At 53.3% G+C, this 22,183-nt stretch overlaps 1 protein-coding gene across 1 annotated transcript; it reads right to left on the bottom strand.

The window, feature by feature from the left end:
- Window positions 1–411: 411 nt before the first annotated feature.
- On the bottom strand, window positions 412–18,558 carry MPP2 (membrane palmitoylated protein 2). Its single transcript, XM_038754543.1, is given in 13 exon segments — window positions 412–2,093; window positions 2,832–2,960; window positions 3,926–4,128; window positions 6,318–6,479; window positions 7,011–7,079; window positions 7,166–7,256; window positions 7,258–7,272; window positions 7,447–7,578; window positions 9,636–9,863; window positions 13,523–13,672; window positions 13,852–14,004; window positions 14,769–14,887; window positions 18,423–18,558. Coding segments are annotated over 13 exon segments (1,710 nt in total). The 5' UTR covers window positions 18,505–18,558; the 3' UTR covers window positions 412–1,916.
- Window positions 18,559–22,183: the final 3,625 nt, after the last annotated feature.

Here is a 22,183-nt window from a genome sequence, read left to right as displayed (position 1 = left end):
CCTTATTCTGTACTCAGTGAAGAGCTGATTTTTACAATATGATAAATCTATTTAAACTACTTGTAACAATGGTTACATTTATTCCCTCTCTCCTGGGATGGACTGTCTTGGTTTCTCTGTCCAGCCCCTAGCCTTCTGGGGCTCCCAGTCTTCCCCCGCCTATCAAGAGCCCTGAGAGAGCCCACTTGGGGCCTTCAGGGCACTCTACCTTATAAGAAGCAGCGTGGCTCAGTGGAAAGAGCACAGGCTTTGGAGTCAGAGGTCAGGGGTTCAAATCCCGGCTCCACCACTTGTCAGCTTTGTGACTTTGGGCAAGTCACTTAACTTCTCTGGGCCTCAGTTAACTCATCTGTAAAATGGGGATTAAGATTGTGAGCCCCCCGTGGGACAACCTGATCACCTTGTATCCTCCCCAGTGCTTAGAACAGTGCTTTGCACATAGTAAGCACTTTATATATGCCATTATTATTATTATTATTACTGCACCTCCTGAGAGATATGACCAACAACTTCAGCAACAGGAAGTGCTGGAAGGACCATGGGAGTGGGAGGCCCTGTCCACAGGGAGAAGTTGACCACCTATAGCTTTGTCCTGTGAGAGGCAGGCACCCCCCGCCCCAACCCCATATTTCTGGAGTGAGGGGTACTGCAGCCTGGGGGGATGGATTGAATTGACCTCTGACATTTCAAAACCCAAAATGACATGTTCTTTTGAAACCAAGCTCTTCCCCAAGCCTACCCTTTGGGAATGGTTTGAGTTGGCAGTGTGAGGTTAGGGGCTCAGCAGGCCAAGGTCTCTGAGATTTCAGAATCAGAGACCCCTGAAAATTATCTTCCAGCCCTTTCTGAACCCACCTCCAAACCCCCAACCCTACCTCCTTGGAAGTGCCCGAGTCCTTGTGAGCTTGTGCTAGCAGCTTAGCACCTCTACATGGCATCAGTGCCTGGAACTCTGCCAAGTGCCAGACAGGGTAAGGTGGTGGACCTCCATGCCCTTTGGGTAAGCCATGCCCTGAGGAGGTGGTCCCGAGGTCTCTCTCCTTTGCCCACGTCTCCTGACCTCACTGGGCTCATCATTGTTGGGTCCTGACCTACAGGGATCTGGGCAGAAACCTCTCCTGCTGCCTGAACCCTGACCCTGGTCAAGATGGTTAATACCTGTGCCCCATCACCCCCACCCTCAACACTCCGGCTCTGCCATCCTCATTCAAAGGACTTAGGGGAACAGGGAGGGGCCACGGGGACAGGGCAGGGCCAGCCTGAGTTTCCCTTTATACCCCACAGAGAGGCTTGGCAGTGAACAGCTGAGGATTGAGATGGGGACGGGGCTGGAGGGAGAGGACCCGGAAAGTCCGCTACCCCTGGAATGCTCAGGGATTGGCTTCTCAAGTTTCTGGTTCCCCCTGCCTCAGGCATGACACAAGATGGACACTCTTCCCCCATGTCTAGGGCAAGGAATGGACACCACGTGATGCTTAGGGCTGGGCATGTGGGAATGGTCTTGGAGGGAAGATCACCCTCTCTGTGCCCATCCTGGTTCCAAGGGGAAGAGATGGTCCTTGGAAAGGGTAGTCCCCTCTTCCCCCAAGCTGGCTCCTCAAGTCAGCTTGTGTCAGGTACAGGTAGAAGCCAGAACATCTGGTGGACAGAGTGGGCAGCCCCTGGGCACAACATGCTGGTGGTTGAGGGGTGGTGAGATGGGAAAGAGATGGACAGCACCCGGGCACAGAACCCCACAAATGCCCACCCCCCCAACAGGGCTTGCTTCCTCAGGGCCGGCACCCCTCAAAATGTCTGGTCACCAGGGAGGGAGCCCAGGATGGGACCCGAAATGGCAGGGGGCCTAGAGACCGTGCCCAGCACCGGATCTGGAGGGTTTCGGGAATCGGCAGGCAGAGCCAGGCCTGCGGAGGGTCTCAGTAGACCCAAGAAACAGGCACCCACTGGGGTTCGGACCGCAGCTTCTCCATCGCTCCCTGAAGGTCGCGGAAGGTCCGGTCCAGGTTGTCATTGACCAGGCACAGGTCGAAGTAGTGCCCGTAGCCTCTCTGGATGCGCTCACTCTCTTCCACCGTCCGCTTCAGATCCGCCTCCTGCCAGAGACCATGGGCCCAGTCATTAGTGACCTCTGGGCCTCCCTCCCTTCCCTACTCCAGGCCCCGCTGGTCCATTTGGGAAAGCTTGTTGTAGGTAAGGAATTCATCTGTTTATTGTTGTACTGTCCTCTTCCAAGCGCTTAGTAATAATAATAATAATTATGGTCTTTGTTAAGCGCTTTCTATGTGCCAAGCACTGTTTTAAGCACTGGGATAGATATCAGGTAATCAGGTTTCCCACATAGGGCTCACAGTCTTAATCCCCACTTTCAGATGAGGAACTGAGGCACAGAGAAAGTAAGTGACTTGCCTAAGGTCACACAGCAGACAAGTGGCATGCTCTGCACACAGTAAGTGCTCGATAAATAATAATAATAATAATGGCAATTGTTAAGCACTTACTATGGGCAAAGCACTGTTCTAAGCGCTGGGGAGGTTACAAGGTGACCAGATTGTCCCACGTGGGGCTCACAGCCTTAATCCCCTTTTTACATGTGAGATAACTGAGGCATAGAGAAGTTAAGTGGCTTGCCCAAAGTCACACAGCTGACAAGCGGTGGAGCCGGGATTTGAACCCATGACCTCTGACTTCAAAGCCCGTGCTCTTTCCACTGAGCCATGCTGCTTCTATAGTAAATATGATTGACTGACTGAATGTCAGCAATGCCCCCTCCTCGGCTGGGAGCCCCCCGCCCCTGTCTGGCAAGGTACAGGACCCCCCAGGCCCACCCTCACCGTGAGCTGTTTGGTTGTGACGCCGCTGTCCAGAGCTGCCCGGTTCATGGCTCGCAGAGTCTCCGGGTCCGGAGCCCCGATGAACACCACATAGGGCACGAATTCCGCCGTCCTCAGTACCTTCACTGCCTGCATGGGGCCGGGAGTGGGAGGGCGGGGAGGGTCAGACCTGCTGGGGACCACCTGGAGGATACGACCTGGACCGGCTTCCCCGAGGAACCAGCCCCTCTGCCTCTAGTGGATCCAACTGCCACTTGGACCAGGGATGAGAAGGGGAGCTGACAGAGGAATGGGGATGGGACACCATGGGCTGGAGGTGGGGGCCAAGGGGACTTCTGGAACTCTGGATGTCGGGGGAGGCTGGGAGCGTGGACCCATCTCTAGATGGAGGGAAATGGGACACATTATGGTCCAGCCTTCCTGGGACCAGGAGCGGGTCGTTTTGAGGTAGGGAGGGCTGGGGTGAGGCACAGAGCAGGGGTAACAGCATGAAGCAGAGTGGCTTAATGAAAAGAGCACATGGGAGTCAGAGGATGTGGGTTCTAATCCCGGCTCCACCACTCGTCTGCTGTGTGACCTTGGGCAAGCCACTTAACTTCTCTGGCCTCAGTTACCTCATCTGTAAAATGGAGATTAAGACCATGAGCTCCACATAGGACAACAATCTAATTACCTTGTATCTACTCCAGCGCTTATAACAGTGCTTGGCACACAGTAAGTGCTTAATACCATCATTATTATATTAATGTCTGTCTCCTCCCCTCTAGAGGTGAGTTTGAGTTGGGGCTGGGTCCGGAAGGTATGGAGAGTGGGGGTGAGGGCTAGAGTTGCAAACAGGACTGAGACTGGGTCTGGAGAGGGGTGGGGGATGAGTGGAAAGGGCTGGGGTCAGGAGAGGGAGAGGGACGGGGACTAACCATGCAGGGGCGGAGGTGGGGACGGGCCTGGGGTTGGGTCTAGCTAAGGAGGGGTTAAAGATGGGGGAGGGGAGGGCTGGGATTCGGCCCCGGAGGGATTGAATTGGGTGGACAGGGCAAGGGCTGCGGGCAAGGAAGTGTTGGGATGGGGCAGGGCATGGGCACAACCGACCACACCTGAGGGTAGACATCGAGAATGCACATCTTGCCCGCTGCCACCACACGGCGGATGGAGTCGATGCGGGTCCCGTACAGGTTGCCCTCGTATTCCCCATGCTCCAGGTAACGACCAGCCTTGATGTCAGCCTCCATCTCTGCTCGCAACACAAAGCTGTAGCCCTGGCCCTCCTTCTCCAAGTCCTTGGGCTTCCGTGAGGTGTCTGCAGGACAGGACAGCAGGTTATGAACTGGGCCCTGGACATGGGCACGGGCACAGATGGAGGGCCTCAGGCACACCCCGGGACCAGATAGGGCACCAGTGCCCAAGCAGAGACATGCATGGAGTGGATAGAGTGGGGAGGAGGGCACACACAAGTTGGATGTAGAGAGGAGGGCATCCATTTACAGGGTCAGGTAGAGAGGAGGGCACACACGTGCAGGATCAGACAGAAGGAGGGCACAGACAAGCAGGGTAGGGTGGAAGGAGGGCACACACAAGCAGGGATGGTGGGGAAGAGGGCACATATGGGTAAGATGAGGTGGCAGGAGGGCCCACACGTGAGCTGTTGACTGGGCACTTAGGCCCCCATGTCCTCAGACCCAAACAATTTACAGCCAAGGCCACACAAGATGCAGGAAAGTGCAGGAACCCACACCTGAATGGGTAGAAAAAGAAAAAGAAGCAGTGTAGCCTAGTGGAAAGAGCACAGCCCTGGGAGCCAGAGAACCTGGGTTCTAATCTCTGCTCTGCCACTTCTCTGCTGTGGGAACTTGGGCAGGTCATTTCACGTCTCTGTGCCTCAGTTCCCTCATCTGCAGTGAGGATTCTGTCCCTGTTCGCCCTCCTACTTAGACTGGGAACTCCATCTACTCCAGCGCTTACTCCAGTGCTTGGCACATAGGAAGTTCTTAACAAATATCATTATTATTATTGTTATTATTATTATTATCATTAGAGCACCATGTGGGAGCTGATTATCTTGTATCTACTCCAGCGCTTAGTACAGTGCTTGGCAGATAGTAAATGCTTAACAAATACAATACTACTACTAATTATTATTATTATTTAGAAAGTCAGCCCTAAGTCCAGTTCCACCATCTCTCTCCGTCTCTCTCTCTATCTCTCCCCTCACTTACAGAGACAGGTTGTAGTCCTCACTTGTTCTGCCCCCCTTCTCCTTGGAATTCCTCTCCCTGCACCCCCCAACTCCCCACCACCCCCACCCCACCCGTGTATCCCCAGGAAAGCCACGTGGCCTAGTGGAATGACCTAAGATCTAGAAGTCAGAGGACCTGGGTTCTAATCTTGGCTCTGCTATTTGCCTGCTGCGTGACCTTGGGCAAGTCACTTCACTTCTCTGTCCCTCCATTTCCTCATCTACAGAGGGAGGGTTACATACCTGATCTCATTCATACTTCTCTGTGAGTCTCATGGAGGACAGGGACTGTGTCCGACACAATTAACTTGTATCTACCCCAGTGTTTGGTACACAGTAAGTGATTAACAGATATTATGGTGTAGCGTATCCACGGGCCTGGGATTCAGAAGGTCATGGGTTCTAATCCCGTTGTTGAGTAGGGATTGTCTCTATCTGTTACCGAATTGTACTTTCCAAGCACTTATTACAATGCTCTGCACACAATAAGCGCTCAATAAATGATTGAATGAATAATCCCGGCTCCGCCACTCTTTGTGACCTTAGGTAAGTCACTTCATTTCTCTGGGCCTTAGTTACCTCATCTGTAAAATGAGGATTGAGACTGTGAGCCCCACATGGGGAAGGGATTGTGTCCAACCCAATTTGCTTGTATCCACCCCAGTGCTTAATACAGTGCCTGGCACATAGTAAGCGCTTAACAAATACCCAGCGCTTAGAATAGTGCTTTGCACATAGTAAGCTCTTAATAAATGCCATTATTGTTATTAAATATCATAATTATTATTATGGTTATGATTATGATTAGTTCTCCCGGTAGCCTGCTCCTAGTCAGGGCACAGAAATTCCTTGTTGCCACCAGGGGGCGCCAGAATCACACACCAGCAAACAGGTCTTCCACAACGCTCTCTCTTTAATAGTAATAATAATAATAGCGTTTATTAAGCGCTTACTACGTGCAAAGCACTGTTCTAAGAGCTGGGGAGGTTACAAGATGATCAGGTTGTCCCACGGGGGGGCTTACAGTCTTCATCCCCATTTTACAGATGAGGGAACAGAGGCACAGAGAAGTTGTGACTTGCCCAAAGTCACACTGCTGACAATTGGTGGAGCCGGGATTTGAACCCATGACCTCTGACTCCAAAGCCCGGGCTCTTTCCACTGAGCCCTCTCTCTCATCTCCCTCCCCCCCCCCCCCCCCCCCCCGCGCAGAACCCCTCTCCCCCATGCCCGTCCCGAGATGCCCGGCTTACAGGGCACGGTGGTGCCATAGCGTGCCTGGTCCCACATGATCAGCTTGTTCTTGAGACTGCGCCGGCCCACGCCCTGGGCCCCGATCAGAACCAGGGTTTTCCGGCGAAACGGGGGCATCCGGGCCACCTCCTCGTAGATCAAAAGCTCATGGCGATCAAACTCTGGGGGGAACATGGCAAGCATTGCCCCTCAGTCTGGCTCGGGGCCGGCGGAACAGCACAAGGGAACGGGGAATTGGGAAGGTGCCCACCGGGTCGTGTCCTGGGGGGCGGGGGGCAGCGACCAGGAACGGGTGCAGCGTGGCCTAGCGGAAATAGTGAGGGCCTAGGAGTCAGGGGTCCTGGGTTCGAATCCCAGATCTGCTATTTGCCCGATGCATGACCTTGGGCAAGTCACTTAACTTCTGAGTACCTCAGTTTCTCATCTGTAAAACAGGAGTTCGATATCAGCCTTCCTTCCCCACTGCTCTGTGAGCCCCATGTAGGACAGGGACTGGGACAGGACAGGTGTCCCAGCATTCAGTACAGTGCTTGGCATATACTAAACGTTTAGCAAATGCCACTTTAGTTATTATCATCATTGTCATATTAGGCGGGTCATGTCTGAGACACACAGGGAGGCGAGGTGGGCATACTGGGAATTTACAGTGACGAGGGAAGGAGCGGGCAGTGCCCAGGCCTTGTGGCACCTACCCGCGTTCTTGGTGGTGAGATACATCATCCGCTTCTTCTTCTTGCCCGAGATGCTGCCACACAAGGTCCCTGGCAAGGAGCAACGGGAGGAGTGAGGCCAAGGTGCCCAAGGTGGTTGGCAGGGGCGCTGGTTAGGGCGGACCCCAGCCTCTTACCTGACGTGGGCGTAACTTCCATGTCCCGCTTGACAAAGGCTTTCCTCTTCTCCTCCAACAGCTGGCTGGGCACCAGCCCCGCGCTGCCCCCCCTGCACGTGGCAAGCCTGCAACAACCGCTGCCTCGGTGAGCTTGGCACCGCCTGCTGGGGACCGCCCCCCTCCAGCCTCTACCGCTTTCTCCCCCATGCCCACCGAGCCCCTTCGTGCCCGCATGGCATCAGAGCGAGTGAGGTGCAGGGGGCGCGGGGGTTCCGTGCCCGTGGGGCAAGGGTGCCCACCTGCCACCAGTTGGGGTCGTCCTGATTGACGATCTGTAGCAGGTCTCCAGCGGTGAAGCCCAGCCCCGCCTCCTTGCAGGGGATCAGGGTGTCCCGGGTGGGGTCGTAGTCAAAGTGGCATTTCACAAACACCTGCGGGGGTGCGGAGGGGGGGAGAGGGCCGTGGCCGTGGGGTGGGCAGGGAGAAGGGGGCATCTCGGGAGGAGGGGCACCTCAGGAAGACCAGGGAAAGATGGTATACCAACACTCGAGGGGTTGGCGTCGCACTGTTGTAGTCTCCCAAGCGCTTAGTACAGTGCTCTGCACACAGTAGCAACAGCGTGGCTCGGTGGAAAGAGCACGGGCTTTGGAGTCAGAGGTCATGGGTTCAAATCCCGGCTCCGCCAATTGCCGGCTGTGCGACTTTGGGGAAGTCACTTAACTTCTCTGGGCCTCCGTTACCTCATCTGTAAAATGGGGATTAAGACTGTGAGCCCCCCGTGGGACAACTTGATCACCTTGTAATCTCCTCAGCTCTTAGAACAGTGCTTTGCACATAATAAGTACTTAATAAATGCCATTATTATTATTATTGTTATTATTATTATTACAGTAAGCGCTCGATAAATACGATTGACTGCCTGCCTGGACACACCCGCGAATACACAGACACATACTTACACTCGCACATACTCACAGAAACACATAAACACACACACACACCTCCAGAGGCTGCTTGCCCCTTTAAAAGGGCTGGGGGTAGGGCTCCAGCCGTGCCACTCCTGCCACCCGCTGCCGTGCCAGGCTCCTTTCAGTGCCCAGACAAAGGACAGCCTGGTGGGGGGCAGGATCTGGGCTGTCTCCCTCCACCCCGAGCTTCCTTTTGCCCGCTGGGAAGACTGCCCCACCATCCTCCCTAGGGGGCCTCTGTGGTGTCGGAGGGAGGGGCGGGGGTCTTCCTGGGTTACCATGCCTGCCCCCCTCCCACTCTCCATTCCCTTTCCCAACTCTCTTTCCCTTTCCCATTCCCCCCTCTTCCCTCTGACGTCAACCTCCCTATTCTCTAATTGGCCACTCAGCACCCGGAGGGAAGTGGAGAGGACATGCACATGCAACCACTCTCCACTACCCTGGGTGCACACATCCAGTTCACATGTGTGCATCATGCACACAAACATGCTACTGTAAACCCAGACTCACGTCCCCCATGTGTTCTCATAAATGACGTTATTCATTGTCAGTCATATTTATTGAGCCCTTACCGAGTGCAGAGCACTGTACTAAGCTCTTGGGAGAACACAATACAACAATAAACAGACACATTCCCTGTCCACAACGAGCCTACAGTCTAGAGGGGGGAGACAGACATTAATAGAATAATGATGGTATTTGTTAAGCGCTTATCATGTGCCAAGCACTGTTTGAAGTGCTGAGCATAAGGTAATACAAGGTAATCAGGTTATTCTAAGTGGGGCTCACAGTCTTAATCCCCATTTTACAGATGAGGAAAATGAGGCACAGAGAAGTTAAGTGACTTGGGTCACACAGCAGACAAGTGGCAGAACCGGGGTTAGAACCCATGTCCTCTGACTCCCAAGCCCATGTTCTTGCCGCTAGGCCATGCTGCTTTTCATTCAATCATATTTATTGAGCGCTTACTGTGTGCACAGCACTGTACTAAACGCTTGGGAAGTACAAGTTGGCAATATATAGAGACGGTCCCTACCCAACAGGGAGCTCACAGTCTAGAAGACTGTGTCTATATGCTTTTAATATAAATAAATGATCATACACGTACCCCTACCCTTCCTGAGTCCCCGCAACTGTGGCCTGAGGAGGACTAGCAGACCTCAACTGCTAGTTGGGGAAGCAGCCTGGCTCAGTGGAAAGAGCATGGGCTTTGGAGTCAGAGGTCATGGGTTCGAATCCTGGCTCCGCCACATGTCTGCTGTGTGACCTTGGGCAAGTCACTTAACTTCTCTGAGCCCCAGTTAACTCATCTGTAAAATGGGGATTAAGACTGTGAGCCCCACGTGGGACAACCTGATCACCTTGTATTCCCTCCCAGCGCTTAGAACAGTGCTTTGCACATAGTAAGCGCTTAACAAATGCCATTATTATTATTATTATTAACCGGCAGGATGCCAGTGCCCAGGCCCTCAGGCAGTGGGAGAGGGTGCCCCTTGGGGCCAGGGGAGCATGGCACTTACCTGGCGGGGCAGGTGGGGCTCCTGATAGCTGGGCAGGATCTTGAGGACGACGCTGCCACTAGCACTGCGGAGCAGCTCCTGCAGCCCCCGGGGGTCACTGCCCACCTCCTGCCCGTTCACTTCCTTGATGACATCACCCACATGTAGCAGCCCCTGCTGGTCCACCATGCCCCCGTGCAGGATGCGAGCGATCACCAGTTCTCCGCCCTCCACGCGGAACGTCACTCCCTGTTGGCAGTCAGGGGTAAGAATAATTACGGTGTTTGTTAAACGCTGTTATGCCAGGCACTGTTCTGAGCGCTGGCCTGGATACAAGCAAATTGGGTTGGACACAGTCCCTAATCCCACGTGGGGCTCACCATCTCAATCCCCATTTTACGGATGAGGGAACTGAGGCAAAGAAAGCGAAGTGACTTACCCAAAGCCACACAGCAGGCAAGCGGCGGAGCCCAGATTAGAACCCATGACCTCCTACCTCCCCAACCCAGAGCTTAGTACAGTGCTCTGCACTCAGTAAGAGTGCAATAAATCCACCGCTTAGAACAGTGCTTTGCACATAGCGCTTAATAAATGTCATCAGTAATAAATACAATTGAATTAATTGAATGAATGAATGAATATTATTATTATTGCTATTCCACCCGACCTCCCACAGCACCTGCATGTTTGTACGTATTTATTACTCTATTTATTTTATTTGTACATATTTATTCTATTTACCTTATTTTGTTAATATGTCTTGTTTAGTTGTCTGTCTCCCCCTTCTAGACTGTGAGCCCGCTGTTGGGTAGGGACCGTCTCTATATGTTGTCAACTTGTACTTACCAAGAGCTTAGTATAGTGCTCTGCACACAGTAAGCGCTCTATAAATATGATTGAATGAATGAATGAATGCTTCTCATATGTGCCAAGCACTATGCTAGGCTTGCGGTAGATGCAACGGAATCTAATCAAAATTATAATTGTGGTATTTGTTGAGTGCTTACTATGTGCCAGGCACTGTTCTAAGAGCTGGGGTAGATACAACATCAAGTTGGACCCAGAACAGTCCCACATGGGGTTCGCAGTCTTAATCCCCATTTTACAGATGAGGGAACTGAGGGACAGAGAAGTGAAGAGACTTACCCAAGGTCACACAGCAGATGAGTGGTGGAGTCGGGATTAGAACCCAGGTCCTCCTGAATCCCAGGCCCATGTTCTACTCACTAGGCCATGCTGCTTCCCTGAGGTTGGGGCACCGGTCTCCAGGGTCCCCTGGTGGCACCCACCTTCGGGAGAGGGAGTCCCCGGTCACCGCTCAGCAGCCCCCCTTTGCTCGGGGGTGGGAGAGGCAGGGCACGGAGGATGGGCTGAGTAGGGATGATGCAGAGTGGGAGGGGAGCAGAGGGTGGTGGGCCACCTCGATTGGTCTGGATTCACTGGTTATTAGAGCGGCAAAAACTGGGGGCGGGGCCGCGGGCAGGATGAGCAGGGAGTGGGCTGAGCTGAGCAGGGAGGGGTGTGGGATATATATATATATATATACTGTATCTATGTATATGTTTGTACATATTTTACTCTATTTTATTTGTATATATTTATTCTATTTATTTAATTTTGTTAATATGTTTTGTTTTGTTGTCTGTCTCCCCCTTCTAGACTGTGAGCCCGCTGTTGGGTAGGGACCGTCTCTATATGTTGCCAACTTGGACTTCCCAAGCGCTTAGTACAGTGCTCTGCATACAGTAAGCGCTCAATAAATACAACTGAATGAATGAATGAATGAATGAATGAATGAATGAATGGGATAAGCAGGTGGGAGAGGCAGGATGGGCAGGGAGGGAGGGTGGGCTCTCTCTCTTCCTCCTAAACCTTGGCCCTAATGCCATCTCCCCATGCCACCCATTGTGCATACGTGTGTGTTCTGACGACTTGACACCTGTCGACATGTTTGGTTTTGTTCTCTGTCTCCGCCTTCTAGACTGTGAGCCAGTTGTTGGGTAGGGGCGGTCTCTATATGTTGCCAACTTGTCCTTCCCAAGCACTTAGTACAGTGCTCTGCACACACGTAAGCGCTCAATAAATACAATTGAATGAATGAATGGGATAAGCGGGCGGGAGGGAGGCAGGATGAGCAGGGAGGGGGGGTGGGCTCTCTCCCTTCCTCCTAAACCTTGGACCTAATGCCATCTCCCCATACCACCCATTGTGCATACGTGTGTGTTCTGACGACTTGACACCTGTCCACATGTTTTGTTTTGTCGTCTGTTTCCCCCTTCTAGACTGTGAGCCCGCTGTCGGGTAGGGACGGTCTCTATATGTTGCCAACTTGTACTTCCCAAGTGCTTAGTCCAGTGCTCTGCACACAGTAAGCACTCAATAAATACGATTGAATGAATAGATGAATTGTGCTGCATCTACCCCAGAGCCTAGCACAGTGCTTGGCACATATGAGAAGCAGCATGGCCTAGTGGATAGAGCCTGGGCTTGGGAGTCAGACGGAGCTGGGTTCTAATTCCGGCTCCACCACTTACCTGTTGTGTGACCGCGGGGAAGTTACTTCACTTCTCTGTTTCTCAGTTATCTTATCTGTAAAACAGGGATTAAGACTGTGAGCTCCAAGTGGGACAGGGACCCTGTCCAACCTGATTAGCTTGCATCTACCCCAGTGCTTAAAACAGTGTTTTGTTTTGTTGTCTGTCTCCCACTTCTAGACTGTGAGCCCGTTGCTGGGTAGGGACCGTCTCTATATGTTGCCAACTTGTACTTCCCAAGCGCTTAGTCCAGTGCTCTGCACACAGTAAGTGCTCAATAAATACGATTGAATGAATGAATGAATGAACAGTGCTTGACACTGTTTGTAAGGGCTTAACAAATACCATCATTATTATTAGTAGTAGTAGTAAGCTCTTCAAAATACCACAAGCATTATTATTATTGTTAGGTTTAGTAGCAGAGAAGAAGCATGGGGCAGTAGAAAGAGCCCGGGCTTTGGAGTCAGGGGTCATGGGTTCAAATACCGGCTCCGCCAATTGTCAACTGTGAGACTTTGGGCAAGTCACTTAACTTCTCTGTGCCTCAGTTACCTCATCTGTAAAATGGGGATGAAGACTGTGAGCCCCAAGTGGGACAACCTGATCACCTTGTAACCTCCCCAGCGCTTAGAACAGTGCTTTGCACATAGTAAGTGCTTCATAAATGCCATCATTATTAGTAGTAGTAGTAGCTGTAGTAGGTTAAGACTGTGAGCCCTATGTGGGACAGGGACTGTGTCCAACAAGATTATCTTGCATCTACCCCAGTGCTTAGTACAGAGTGCCTGGCACACAGTAAGAGCTCAGCAAATACCACAGTTAGTAGTAGAAGTGGTAGGTCATGGGTTCTGCCACCTGTCTGCTTCCCCCCTTCTAGAGTGTGAGCCCGTTGTGGGCAGGGTATTGTCTCTGTTGCTGAATTGTACGTCCCAAGCGCTTAGTACAATGCTCTGCACAAAGTAAGCACTCAATAAATATGATTGAATGAATGAATGAAACTTGGGAGAGTCGCTTCACTTCCCTGGGCCTCAGTTACCTCATCTGTAAAGTGGGGATTGAAACAGTGAGCCCCATGTGGGACAGCAACTGTGTTCAACCGGATTTGCTTGTAGCCACCTCAGCACTTAGTACAGTGCCTGACACATAGTAAGCACTTAACAAATACCACAAGTAGTAGTAGTAATAGTAGTAGTAGTAGTAGTAGTAGTAGTAGTAGTAGTAGTAATAATAATAATAATAATAATAGTAGTAGTCTGAGTCCCACATGGAAGCCGGGCCTCTAGCTCTGTTTGCTCCCCACCAGGCCCACCCTCGGCCCCCTCCCCAACCTTGCCCCGGCCTCCCCCCTGCCCCCTCCCCTCCCGGCACCCTCACCAGATGCTCGCCCGCTGCCTTGCGGACCCCCACCATGCGCACGGCGTCTGGGGGCACAGGCTGGGCATTCAACGTGGCATCCAAACCAGGGCTGGGTGGTGGCGTCTCATAGCTCTTCGACGCAACTGAGTCGTGGGTCTCCAGGAGGGACTGCAGAGGGTCCAAGGGTGGTGGGCCAGGGGCCGGAGCCTGGCTGCTCCCTGCCCCCAGCCCGCTCCTGCCCACCACTTCCTACCTCCTCTCTCTTTCCATCCCACTTAGGATTCCCGCCCCCGACTGTCTCCCAGACCCTGGCCCTTCCAGCCCACCTACCAGAGCCCGCACCTCACCTGGAAGTGGGGCTCCTGCAGGAGGAGCACGAGCTCGGCAGCGGTGGAGCTGTGGGGTGCCAGCTGGGCCAGGTCCCCCAGGATGTCCCTCACCAGCTCTATGTTGTCTCCCCGCACGGCTTCCAGCTTGGTCTCCTCCAACCGCTCATGGGCCTGAGGAGGGGTTGGGGGGTGAGGGGGCAGTAAGGGTGGAGGACGGGGGGCAGAGTGCCCGACCCCTCCCTGGGGAGCCTGGCCCAGCCACGAGGTTCAGCTCAGGACCAGCTTGGGATGCCCTCTACCCCCTCCCCTCTCACAAAACACACACACACACACACACACACACAAAAACACACACACAAAAACACACACACACTCTCACTCTCTCTCTCTCTCTTTCTCTCTCCCCCCCACCCCGCCACCCCCAGGGGCTCCAGACTGGCAGACAGGCACCACTTGAGAAGCAGCATGGCTCAGTGGAAAAAGCACGGGCTTTGGAGTCAGAGGTCATGGGTTCAAATCCCTTCTCCTCCACTTGCCAGCTGTGTGACTTTGGGCAAGTCACTTAACTCTTCTGTGCCTCAGTTACTTCATCTGTAAAATGGGCATTAAGACTGTCAGCCCCCTGTGGGACAACCTGATCACCTTGTAACGTCCTCAGCACTTAGAACAGTGCTTAATAAATGCCATCATTATTACTATTATTAGTTGGCACCCCAGAGGCTCCAGCAGGCCCAACTCCCCAGGTTGGCCTTAGGCAGGGATGGTGACACACACACACACACACACACACACACACACACACACACACACACACACACACACACACACACACACACACACACACACACACACACACACACACACACACACACACCCTTCCTCCACCCTTCCCCAGACCCAGCCCTGAGCCGAACCACCTCCCAAGACGACTGTACCTTCGCCAGGGATCTTACTATTGGACTTTCCATGATGCCCCTGAGGAAGATGAGGTCCAGCTCAGCAGCCCCAGTGGAGTGGGGCAGACAGCCCAAGTTGTCCAGGACCTGCTGCATCGCTGCGGGGTAGGGCAGAAGAGGAGGAGGAGGGAAGAAGGGCGAGGCACGGGAGCCAGGGGTTCCAGACGGGGACAGGGGAGCAGGACAGACACGGGGCAGGGCCGTTACAGACCGGAGATGACAGGTCGGGAAGGTGGGTTACAGACGGGGGATGGATGTTATAGACGGGGGACGGAGGAGTTACAGTTGGGGTCACGGGGTTACAGAAGGGAAACAGAGAGGTTAGAGGCGGGTGATGTGGGGGTAACAGATGGGGGATGGGGTCATCATAAGCAGGCAATGTGGGGTAACGGACGGGGGACAGAGGAGTTACAGGTAGGGGATAAGAGACATTAGACCATCAAAACCATGGGCCTGGCCGGGGCAGAGAGAGAGATGGGCCCGGAATTGACACAAGACCAGAGGCGGGGACCCCTGCTGTTACCTGGACCCCTAACCCTGACTGCCATTGGACCTCCCCTGCCCCGGGGAGTGGGCATGGACATGCTCTTGCCCTGGTGCAACCCACACGAGGTGGCTCAGTACCATGAGAACCCCGTGGCTCGCCTCAGAGGGAGGAGGATGAGGTTCCACTTTTCACCACTGCTCCTGGGTGGTTCTGGGAGGCCTAGGGGAGATGGCGGGGCCTGGATGCCCGAGTCTCGCCAGGAAGGGCCTGGAAGTTCGGGGGGAGAGTTGTCATGCTGCCCCCAACATCCCCGGGTCCTCCCCTCCTCCACCCCCATCAGAACCCACTCCCCCTATTCATTCCCCAACCTCCTATCTGTTTCTTCCCACAAGAGTTGGGAGAGGTATTCAGTCATTCAATTCACTTGATCGTATTTACTGAGCGCCTACTGTATGCAGAACACTGTACTAAGCACTTGGCAGAGCATGATGGAACAATAAGCTCATTCCCTGCCCCTAACAAGCTTACAGTCTAGAGGTAGAGGATGGGGATCAGCTCCTGCCTAACTGGCACAGAGAATTGCCGCCCTATCAGCGCCCTGTGGAGGAAGTTGGGTGAGACATTTTGGGGAAGAGGATCCAGTAATAATAATAATAATGATGGTGGCATTTATTAAGTGCTTACTATGTGCAAAGCACTGTTCTAAGCGCTGGTAACTGGCAGAGAGTGTCATTACCCACTCCGATGCCCACTAGTGTCTGCTTAAGCTGGGGGGGCGGGTGGAGGGAGACTCTGGGTGGGGGCGGAGTTGAGGTAACATTTTTTCCCCTCTCTGGTGTTGGGTTCATTCATTCAGTTGTATTTAATGAGTGCTTACTGTGTACACAACACTGTACTAAGCACTTGGGGGAGTATAATAGAGAAGCAGCGTGGCTCAGTGGAAAGAGCACGGGTTTTGGAGTTAGAGGTCATGGATTTGAATCCCGGCTCTGCCAATTTTCAGCTGTGTGACTTTGGGTAAGTCACTTAACTTCTCTGTGCCTCAGTTCCCTCATCTGTAAAATGGGGATTAAGACTGTGAGCCAAACATGGAACAAACTGATCACCTTGTAACCTCCCCAGCGCTTAGAACAGTGCTTTGCACATAGTAAGCGCTTAATGCCATTATTATTATTATTATTACAATAGAACGATAAACAGACACATGCCCTACAATGAGTTTACAGTCTGAGGCCCAAGGTAGCCAGAAAAAGGCGTGAGTCCTGGCTGCACCCTTTCCCCTGCTCCCTGAGTTCATCCAGCCCCCACCCTCCCCTTCTCCAGCCCCGCCATCCACCCAGCCTCTCCAAATCCCCCATGGGGGTGTGCAGGTCCCCCAGCCCTTTTTCCCTTTTTCCATCTAATTCCAGAAGCCCAGCCCCATAGCAGGACTGTAGCAGGAAAAGTCACCCAGCCTGGCTCTGGAAACAGTCGAAGCAATGGTAGTAGTAACGGTATTTATTAAGCATTTACTAAGTGCAGAGCACTGTACTAACCGCTGCCAAGAATACATAGGTACGATTTAGACACGTGGAATACTGTTGGGGGCTGTGCCCATCCTCCCATGGATGCAGTAATATCCCTTTGGCACCCTCTTTCCTATCCCCAGAAGCAGCGTGGCTTAGTGGTAAAAACTCGGGCTTGGGAGTCAGAGGACGTGGGTTCTAATCCCACCCCGCCACTTATCATTCATTCAATCGTATTTATTGAGTGCCTACTGTGTGCAGAGCACTGTACTAAGCACTTGCAGCTGTGTGACTTTGGGAAAGTCACTTAACTTCTCTGTTCCTCAGTTCCCTCATCTGTAAAATGGGGATGGAGACTGTGAGCCCCATGTGGGACAACCTGATTATCTTGCATTTACCCCAGCGCTTAGAAAAGTGCTTGGTACATAGTAAGCGCTTAACAAATACTATTATTATTATTATTATTATTATCACCCCCTCCTTCCTGAACGGCAGCTTCTCTCAGCTTCCTAGGGTGGAGCGTGGAGGAAGGGAGGGAATCTGCCCCCTTGCCTCTCTCATTCATTCATTCATTCAATCGTATTTATTGGGCGCTTACTGTGTGCAGAGCACTGTACTAAGCCCTTGAGAAGTCCAAGTCGGCAACATACAGAGACGGTCCCTACCCAACAACGAACTCACAGTCAAGAAGGGGGAGACAGACATGTCCCCTGCCCCCAGACCTCATACCACGCTCTTTCCTGACCTTCAACCGGTTGGACCGAACGGCCACACCCAGTTCTAAACCCCAGCTCAGAAATCCTGGTGGCGTCCTCCACCGGTCCAGGGAAGTAGTAGAATTAGCTGAGTCCCCACAACACACACACACACTCACACTCTCTCTCTCTCTTCTCTCTCTCTCTCTTCCTCTCTCTCTCTCCCCCCCTCTCTCTCTCCCATCTACACATCTGCACCAGGTTATCCCTGTTTTGTTTTCCTCCAAACCCACTGCTGGAGCCGGGCGAGGGGGAGTCAAAACAAGACCCCCATCCTTTCCCGGAGCCCTCTCCACCACTCTTCCCCAATACACTCCCTCTCGTTCTCTCTCTCTCTCTCTCTCTCTCTCTCTCTCTCTCTCTCTCAGAGAAAGGGACAGGCGATCTCAGTCTCCGGGAAATTGCTGGGTGCTGGACTTGAGTCTGGGGCCGGGGCTGGCTGGATCTGGGGCTGGGGATGGGCTAGGCTAGGGCCGGGGCAGGACTGGATTGGGTTTGGGGTTGGGGTCGGGCCTGGGGCCGGAGCTGGGGATGGGCTAGGCAAGGGCTGGGGCAGGGCTGGGGTTAGAACAGGTGACGTCCATCCAGTCCGGCCCCGCCCTGCTCCCAAGTCCCCCTCTCTCCACCCCAACCCGCTGACCCCAGGCCCCTAGCAATGAGGTTGGGAGGGATCAGCAGTCAATCAATCAGTGTTATTTACTGAGGCTATGTGCAGAGCACTGCACTAAGCGCTTGGGAGGGTCCACTACACCCGAATTAGCCGACACGTTCCCTGTCCATAGCGAGCTGAGGCACTAGGAGAGCCCTAAACCCCCTTCCCTACCAGAGGGCACCAGGCTGCTCACGCTGACCCCCTCCCCACTGCCCATCCCGCCCATCCCTCTACCTTCCCTCCGAAGCTCGTCTTCCTCGGAGGAGCCGAGAGAGAGTCCCTCGAAGGACTGGCAGCTCCCCGCGGCTCCCGCCATGGCTGCTGGGCAGACCCCCCGACTTCCCAACGCCTCCGCAGGGTCTGCCAGGAGGCGGGAAGGGGGGCGGCGGCGGCGGAGGAGCCGTCAGGACCCCCCACCCCTATTGCCACCACCCCCATCCCAGTTTCTAGCCTCGAGTCAGCCAATGGCAGGGTTCGGCCGACCCAGACGCTGCCCTGATTGACAGCAGTCAAGATGGGCACGGACTGGCAGAGGGGTTGGGCGATGTGAGCCCACTGTTGGGTAGGGACTGTCTCTATATGTTGCCAATTTGTACTTCCCAAGCGCTTAGTACAGTGCTCTGCACATAGTAAGCGCTCAATAAATACGATTGATGATGATGATGGGGAAGGGGGCTGGAGGCCAATGGGAGGGGGACTGGAGACAGGGGAGGGGGCTGGGAAGAGGATAGGGTGCAAGGGGAGGGAGGGGGGAGGTGTCTGGGAAAGGGAAGGAGGGTGTCGGGGGGACGGGGAAATCTGAGTGGAAAGATGGGGGGGAAGGAGCTGAGGAAGGGAAGGGGGCTTGAAGCAGCGTGGCTCAGTGGAAAGAGCCCGGGCTTTGGAGTCAGGGGTCAAGGGTTCAAATCCCGGCTCTGCTAATTGTCAATTGTGTGACTTTAGGCAAGGCACTCCTCTGTGCCTCAGTTACCGCACCGGTAAAATGGGGATTAAGACTGTGAGCCCCCCCGTGGGTCAACCTGATCTCCTTGTAACCGCCCCAGCGCTTGGAACAGTGGTTTGCACATAATAAGTGATTATTAAATGTCATCATTGTTATTACTGATAAGGTGAAGGGGGGAGGTGGCTGGAAGGGAAAGGGAAGGATGGTTAGGGAGGACAAGGGGGGTGATTGATTGATTGGGATGGGGGAAGGACCTGAAGAGGGGTAGGAGAGGATGGTTGGGTGTGGCTGAAGAGGGAAGGGGGTGGTGGCTGAGGAAGGAAGGATTCTTTCTTTCAGTCGTATTTATTGAGCGCCTACTGTGTGCAGCGCACTTTTACTAAGCCCTTGGGAGAGTACAACAATGAACAGATACATTCCCTGCCCACAATGAGCTTGCAGTGGGGGGCGGGGGGGGGGGAGGGAGAGGGAGAGACATTAATATAAATAAATAAATGGGAGGGGATGCGGGGATGTGCCTGAAGGTAGTTGATAGAGCACGGGCCTGAGGGTCAGAAGGTCACGGGTTCTAATCCCGACTCCATCACTTGTCTTCTATGTGACGTTGGGCAAATCACTTCACTTCTCTGTGCCTCAGTGACCTCATCTGTAAAATCGGGGTCGCGACTGTGAGCCCCACGTGGGACGGGGACTGTATCCAACCCGACGTGCTTGTACCCACCCCAGTGCTTAAGCAGTACCATTAGTAAGTGCTTAACAAATACCAATAATATTATTATTATTGTTATTATTATTATTATTATTAAAAAGGGAGGGAGGTGGCTGTGGATGGGGCAGTGGGAGGTGGCTAAGGAGGGAGGGCTGAAAGGGTCTGAGAAGCAGCGTAGCCTAGTGGAAAGTTCACCAGTTTGGGAGTCAGAGGATCTGGGTTTTAATCCTGCTTCCACCACGTGTCTGTTTAACTTAACTTCCCTTTGCTTCAATTTCCTCATCTGTAGATATGGGGATTAAGACGGTAAGTCCCACGTGGACTATGGACTGTGTCCAACTTGATCAGCTAGTATTTACCTCAACATTTACTACAGTGTCTGACACATAGATAGCACTTAAAAAATATCATAAAAAAGAGGGGAGGAGTGAAGAACAGGTCCATAAGGGACACCACACACGGAGCAGATGCTACTTGGGTTAACCCAAGGAAGGGGATGGTGGGGGACTGGCACCTCGTACCCTTAGTTTATTACTCTATTTATTTATTTATTTTACTTGTACATATCTATTCTAATTATTTTATTTTGTTAATATGTTTTGTTCTCTGTCTCCCCCTTCTAGACTGTGAGCCCACTGTTGCGTAGGGACCGTCTCTATATGTTGCCAATTTGTACTTCCCAAGCGCTTAGAACAGTGCTCTGCACACAGTAAGCGCTCAATAAATATGATTGATTGATTGATTAGTTTGGCACTGGGGCAATCAACCTGGGTAACAGGTTCCCACTCAGGCCATGCTACTTCTCCCTCCCCCCAACCCCCTGCATCGCCTACCCAGTTTCTGACGCCCCCCCCACCCCACCATCCTGGGCCTCACCTCCCAGCAGCATTAGTTAAGCAGGGAGCAAGATGGCCCAGTGGGTAGAGCACGGCACTGGGAGTCAGAAGGACCTGGGTTCTAATCTCCATTACGCCACTGCTGTGACCTTGGACAAATCACTTCATTTCTCCGTGCCTCAGTTACCTCATCTGTAAAATCTGTTACCTCATCTGTAAACTCTGTAAGACTGTGAGCCCCATAGGGAACAGAGACTGTGTCCAACTCGATTATCTTGAATCTATCCCAGCGCTTAGAACAGTGTTCGGCACAGAGTAAGCACTTAACGAATACCATCATTGAGAAGCCGCGTGGCATAATGGATGGAGCACAGGGAGTCAGAAGGTCATGGGTTCTAATCCTGACTCTGCCACTTGTCTGCTATGTGACCTTGGGCAAGTCACCTAACTTCTCTGGGCCTCCGTGACCTCATCTGTAAAATGGGGATCAAGACTGTGAGCCCCATGTTGGACAGGGTCTGTGCCCAACCCAATTTGCTTGTAACCATCCCAGCGCTTAGTACAGTGTCTGGCACATAGTAAACGTTTAATAAACACTATTATTATTATCATTATTATTAGTGGACTGGGCGGGCCGGAGGGGGCCCGGAGACACCCGGGGTGAGGGGGCGCGGGCCCAGACGGGTGGGGCGGGCACCGAGAGCAGGGCATCGACGCAGTGCCCAGGCCGCCCCGAGGGCTGGGCTCCCGGCGGGAATCGCACAGTTGCCATGGCAGCAGGCGAGGGTACACACAGCCGCCTATTAAGGCAGGGACGGGAGACATTTAAAGAGACCTCACTGGCAAGATCACCTCCTCTGCGACACCGCCCCCCGCCCCCTACTCTCCCCCTCTCCCTGGAGGCTCCGGGCTGGGGGAAACCGGTTCAGGAACGGTGGGGGTGGGGCTGGGGTGGCCAGGGAGGGCATCCGGATGCGGGGGGGGGGGGGGGGGGAGTCGGGCAACTGCAGGGCCGAGAGGGCTTGCAAAGAGCCAGGACCACCCGAGTCTGGGAAAGGGGGGCGGGGATGATCATCTCCTCGCCCCCCGCCACTTTTCCTCCTCTCCCACTCCCTTCTGCGTCGCCCTGACTCTCTCCCTTTGCTCTTCCCCCCCCCCCCACCCCACAGCACTTATGTCTAGATCTATCGTTTTTATTTACTTATATTGATGTCTGTCTCCCCACCCCCGCACTCTCCCACCCCCACTGTGAGCCCGTTGTGGGCAGGGAATGTCACTCTTTATTGCTGCATTCCCCAAGCGCTTAGTACAGTGCTCTGTACACAGTAAGCGCTCAATACATACGATTGAATGAATGTAGGAATGAATTTCGCATCACCTGACTCGTTCCTTTTGCTCTTCCCCCCTCCCCGCCCCACAGCGCTTATGTATATATGTATATATCTATAATTCTATTTATATAGATACCTGTTTACTTGTATTGCTGTCTGTCTCCCCCACCCCCACC

Source organism: Tachyglossus aculeatus, chromosome 11 (genome assembly GCF_015852505.1).
Source record: "Tachyglossus aculeatus isolate mTacAcu1 chromosome 11, mTacAcu1.pri, whole genome shotgun sequence".
In the NCBI taxonomy this organism is placed as follows: Eukaryota; Metazoa; Chordata; class Mammalia; order Monotremata; family Tachyglossidae; genus Tachyglossus; species Tachyglossus aculeatus.
The sequence above is the reverse complement of the archived record's forward strand: the minus strand, read 5'-3'. Positions and strand labels throughout refer to the sequence as shown.